Source organism: Tupaia chinensis, unplaced genomic scaffold, assembly GCF_000334495.1.
Source record: "Tupaia chinensis unplaced genomic scaffold, TupChi_1.0 Scaffold148091_1, whole genome shotgun sequence".
Classification (NCBI taxonomy): Eukaryota; Metazoa; Chordata; class Mammalia; order Scandentia; family Tupaiidae; genus Tupaia; species Tupaia belangeri.
Window position 1 is genome coordinate 351,132 of NW_006207942.1, and position 5,988 is coordinate 357,119.

General features: G+C 41.7%; 1 protein-coding gene across 1 annotated transcript in view; it reads right to left on the reverse strand.

The window, feature by feature from the left end:
- The window catches only part of SMC1A (structural maintenance of chromosomes 1A), a gene marked incomplete in the record, with an annotated part of 68,275 nt that overhangs the window by 20,611 nt on the left and 41,676 nt on the right, over window positions 1-5,988 (reverse strand). Inside the window, 3 exon segments of the mRNA XM_014584888.2 lie at window positions 3,210-3,320; window positions 4,322-4,475; window positions 4,563-4,708. Of these exon segments, the coding sequence (XP_014440374.1) occupies window positions 3,210-3,320; window positions 4,322-4,475; window positions 4,563-4,708 (411 nt within the window).

Genomic DNA, 5,988 nt, shown 5'->3' on the forward strand with positions numbered 1-5,988 from the left:
TTCTCACTTTCTGTGTGTCACTCTCTGTCTGGCGAGCGCAAACACCCTATAGCAAAAACCTCTAAAAAAAAAAAAAAATCTGTTCCTTATAAATATTTATGCTTAATAAACTGCCCTAAAACCTAAACATAGAAATAAAATAAACTACAATACTATTATCATACCTAAAAATATTAACATACAATATTTGGTCACCGTTCAAGTAGATTTTTTATAATTTTGTCAAAGCAGGTTTCAAATAAGGTATGCACATTACAACTGACCGATAGGTCTTTAACTCTCATTTACTCTGTTGATTTGTCTTTTTCAGTCTGTAACAGCTCCACTACCCTCTTTATTTTTTTCCTTCCCAATTGTTTACAGAAAAAATTAGGTCTTTTGTCCTTTAGAGTATCTCATAGTCTGGATTTGGCAACTGCATCCCTGTGATTTTATTTCATGTGTTCCTCTGGCACCAGTGTTTCTTATAATTAGTAGATGTAGAAGCTTGATCAGATCCATGTTTGAACTTCTGGCAAAACATTTCACAGGTAATGTTGAACACTAACTGTATCATTAGAAAGAAAACAGAGATCAGGGGGCTACACAGTGGAATATCACAGTAGCACAATGCTGTGAGGCTGACCCATATGAGAAGGTTCCAGGTTCATGCCTGGAGACTTCCATGAACATGCAGGGCACGCACATGCCTATGATTCAGGGCTAGCTAATTCTGGGGCTAGACTTGCAGCATGAAGACCCTGTTCAGGATGCTCTCTCTCTCTCTCTTTCTGTGTGTGTGTCACTTTGTTTACTCATGAAAGAGGGAAATAAACTTTTAAAATAAAGAAGAAACTGATATCACATTATCTACAGATGTGATGTAAGTGGAAGCTTACTACCTATGACATATTCTTGCCCCCGAAAAAGAACCTAAATCCAACCAAACCCCAATTTGCCTGCTAGTTTATAGAAAATACAGGGGATGGGAGAATAGGTTAAATAACATCATGGGGACATAATCAGCCAAATCTAGAATATAGAAAATTCTATAGGACCAATGACCCAGTTTCTTCCATAAATAGAAAGAAAAAAATAAAAAGGAATAGGAAAATGTTATAGACTAGCAGAGACCAATTTTAACATATAGACTTCACTTGGATATTCACTGAAACACATAAGCTGAAAAAAATAAAGAGAAAAAAAGAAAAAAGAAAAAGGATTTTCATGGAAATCTAAACATTTACTGTATTAGGTGATACTGCAGAGTTGTTATCAAATCTCTTTTGGTTAGATATTGTGGTTCCTTTTCTCCCTAAAAAATTATTTAACTTAAGATTATTATTTTTTTTAATTTGGTCACAAAGACAGAGAGAGAAAGGGAGTGATAAAGCAAGTCTCCAGGTCTAGGACTCAAACCACGGTCAGCCATATGGGAGTCCAATGTCTTACCCATCGCACCACTTGCCACTCTCCTCCTTTTTAATTTTTTTTTTGGAGAGGTTTTTGCTATAGGGCGCGTGCGCTCGCCAGACAGATAGAGAGAGCCACCCAGATCTTGCTGGGAATTCTCTCTCTCTCTCTCACTGGCTCATGAATAAAAACACTCTCCTCCTTTTTTTTTTTTTTTAAAAAAAAAAAATCATATTCAGCATCAGCAAGTGGCATGGTAGGTAAGGACTCCCACATGGTCGATCTCAATTCAAGTCCAGGACCCAGCAGCTTGAAAATCACGCCAGGCGCACATGGCCAAAATCTCGAGAGGAGAAAGTACTGCATTGTGGATATCCCCCTGGGGGGTGACTTCTCACTTTCCCTCTGTCTTTTTCTAGCAAGCACACACACCTTACGGCAAAAACCTTAAAAAACAACTTCATATTCTAGGGATACATGCTAAGGTAATTATGGATGGAATAGTGTCTATAATTAATTTGCTTTAAAATAGTCCACTGGGAATGACCGTATGTTGCTAACTAACTATTGAAGCTGAGTGATGTATGCCTGGGGTTCATTATCACTCTCTTTACTTCTATGTATGTTTGAAATTTTCCATAATAAGTTAGAAAAAAAGTCAATACCCCCTAGATATATCAATGAAATATGGATCAGAAAACATTAGAAATTACTGTATTTAGGAGGTTCCTGTGGTAGTCTATGTATAATAAAAGTGGCCTGCACTAGAGAGATGGTAGGAAACAGAAAAAAGAATTCAATTGATTTTCAGGAGGTAAAAGTGGTAGTACGGCTTGGTAATGAATATGTCAAGTGAGAGAGGAAGTAGTCAAGGATGAGGCTCAGATTTGGGGTTGAACATGTGGACAACACTGAGAAGGGACAGATTTGGGGAGAAAGGCTAGGTTTTGAGGCACCTGAAGGACCTAGCACACATAGGACAGCTGAAGTCAGGGTAGAGAAAGGATCCTCAGAATAAGGGCATGCCAAGTGAGGACAAAGCCTTGAGGAATACTTGAGGCCAATCTGCCCACTGTACAGATTGTTCTTTCCGTATGTCTAACTTTGGCTTAGAAATGTACACACATAGGGACCAGCAGATGGCATAAGGCTACGTCGCTGGACTCCCATGTAGTCAACTGCAGTTCAAGTCCCAGACCCAGTGCCTTAAACTCACGCTGGGTGCATGTGCATGCATGTCCAAGATCCCAAGAGGAGAATAGAGAAGGGATTGCGGCATGGCCATGCCCCCTGGAGGGTGATTTCTCACTTTCTGTCTCTCTGCTTCTATCTTCCTGGCAAGCGCATGCACCCTTTAGCAAAAACTTCTAAAAATAAAGAAATGTAGGGACCAGCAGGTGGCATGGTGGTTAAGGTGCTGGACACTCCCATATGACTGATCACTGTTCAAATCTTGGACCTAGTGGCTTGCTTTATCTCTTTCTCTCTCTCTGTCTCTCTCTGGTCAAATTAAAATAAATGAATGGACTCCCATTCTTTGAAAAAGAAAATTAAAAAAAAGAAAGAAAGAAATGTACACACATAGAGGGGGAAGTCTAGTAGCAGACAAGGATAGGAACAACAAGGAGAATGAGAGGTGGGACACGTGTATGTGTCTGTGTGTTTATAGGAGGGGGAGACCCTGGCTTGCAACTTAATCCTCTCTCCCTTACTGCCTCTCCCCTCTTTGCAGCCATGGTCTCCACAGGATCCCCAGATGGGCTGACCATCTCCGGATACCTGTAAAGATGTCCCCACCCTTGAAGGTTGATTCTCACCTTCAGGTCCTCACACAGGTCACCGTAGTCAATCTCTATGAGGGCCTCTCGTGCGTAGATACTGGATGTTCTCTGCGAACCACTCACTGACTCTTCCCCCTGGGAGCTACCCTGCAATGGCAAGAGAGAGCTAAGTAGAGCAGAATGGCCATGAGAGTGCCCCTCTAAAAGGAGGCTGAAGATCCTTTGCAGCCTTGAGTGTCTCGAGAGCACCTTGCTAGAAAGCACTGTGGCAAGAGGAACAGATGCTTCGCAGGCAAAAGACCAGAGTTCAAAACTGGCTCTTACACTAATGGTATGATCCTGAGGTTTTTTGTTTGTTTGTTTGTTTAACCTGTAATGTGACAGTGTGAGCCTGGCAGTGCTATAGTTAGGATTAGGGGTATTATGTCACGTGTTACCATGATGTCCAGCACACTTTTGTTGTTCAAAATAATTTACTGAATTAAACTGAAATGCTATTTGGGAAGGAGGGGTGGGGGAAAGACTTAGATACATGACCAGGTTTAAAACCAGAAATAGGCAAACCTTCTCTCCCTTAACATTCCCTACCTCTTTGCTACCAATCTTCACTTCCAAAGGCTAACATGCCTCAGCTCTTCTATTGATTCGTGCTGCTCCCTTCACTGTAAGTAAGTTTCCTCACCTCTGCATCGCTGATGTCCTTCCCCAAACCCTCTCCTGGCCAACATCCTCATTGCAGCTAAGCTAGCATCCCTCAGCTGCCAGCTGCCCCTGTCTTTCTTTGTTCTTGGCTAACAGTCCTCAATTCCCACTCCTACCAATATCCATCACCTGCTGGAATGAACATAACTCAGGTCTCTAAGGTTAATGGATGATTTTATTCTTTCCGGCTTACCTCCTTCACCACCCACTGGCTTACAGCTCTACCCTCAATTCAACTTCCTTTTCAGACCAAGTCTATTACCTGTCACCTCGCCTACCTTTGCCATCTCATCTTGTCTCATCTCTTCTGTGTCCCTCTTCATGTCCCCTGTCACCCTCTGCTCACCAGCCTTCTCTCTCTCACCTGCCCTTCCTACCCACTTTCACTACCTTGCCCTGGATAATACTGTTCAGAGCCCACTCCCACCACCAGCCATAGCACTTACCTCTTCCTGACTAATATCATCCATGGTTCCTTTAGATAGTGGCAACTTGATGTCCTGCATCTTGCAGGCCTGTAGCAAATTGTGGCGGTCACTGCGCTTCTGTTCAAGCTTGGTCTCAATGGCTGTCACCTCCTTCTGTAAATGAGTCATTTCCCTAAAAAGGTTCAGGGGCCTAGGTGAGACCCAAATCTGGCAGGTTGCCTATTCTATTTCCTCCCACCCCAGGCCTGAACCCACTCACTTGTTGGCACCCCCTAGTTTCTTACGAATCTCCTCCATCTCATGATTCTTGTCATTGACTTCTGACTTCTTGGCCAGATGCTGATTCTTCAGGTCCTGTAGCTGGGCCATGGTCTCATCTATGATCTTCATGTGTCTTTGTTCTTCCTGGTTTCAGCAGGGATTAAGAGGATAACAAACATAAAAGTTAAATAACATAGGCAAACATAAAAGTCAAATATCTTCAAACCAAGAACACCAAATCACCTCAGCAGGGAATGCTGCTAAGAAACAAGGTTAAACAGTAATGTAAAAGGTAGGAGAAGGCTGGTAAGTGGCATGGTGGTTAAGGGCAGTGGACTCCCATGTGGTCAACTGTACTTTGAGTCCTGGACCGGGCAGCTTTCCTTTCTCACTTTCCCTTTCTCTCTCTCTATTCCTCTCTGGTCAAATCAAAATAAATAAATAAAATCATGCTTTAAAAAAAGGTAGAAGATTGAATTATCACAAAATATTTACATAGTAGCACAGCTATGCTTAACTCTAAAGAAACAAACCAGGGGCTAGGCAGTGATGCAACAGTTTACTACTTGAAAGGTACTGGGACCAGCAGTTAGCATAATGGCTATGTCGCTGGCCTCCCATCTAGTCGACCGTGGTTCACGTCCTGGACCCGGTAGCTTAAAACATGCCGGGCGCATGTGCATGCATGCCCAAGATCCCGAGAGGAGAACGGAGGAGAAGGAATTGCAGCGTGGCCATCCCCCCAGGGGGTGATTTCTGGCTTTCTGTCTCTCTGTCTGTCTGGTGAGTGTACACACCCTATAGCAAAAACCTCTCAGAAAAAAAAAAAAAGGTACTGGGTTTATATCCTGGTTCACACGCTTGTATGCCCGCAATATACAAGCCGGCTGAGAATGGCAATGGACTGTGGGTGTGATTGTGGATGCTGGACATGCATGTCTCTTTCTCATGGAAGAAAAAAAAAGAACTTTAGAAAACAAAAACAAAACTATGCTGCAATAGTCAGTAATATAGTCATAATATGAAGTGACTGGCTTTCAGCAAGAAAATATCTATTAAACTGAATTTACATAGTTCAACTAAATTTTACTAATTTTGCTAGTATTTAATTAATATATTTGTCTTGACAAAAGCAAAACTGAAGAAAGTAATCCCATTTACCATAGCCATGAAAAGTATAAGATACCTAGGAACTGATCTAACCAGGGAAGTCAAAGGAAAACTATGAAATTATAAAAATCTTAAAAATGAAATTGAAAATGACACAAAAAAGTGAAGGACATCCCATGTTCCTGGATTGGGAGAATTAATATAATCAAAATGGCAATTCTACCCAAATTAATCTACATATTTAATAAAATCCCTATCAAATTATAAGAGACACTGGGAACCAGCAGTTAGCGTAATGGCTATGGCGCTGGACT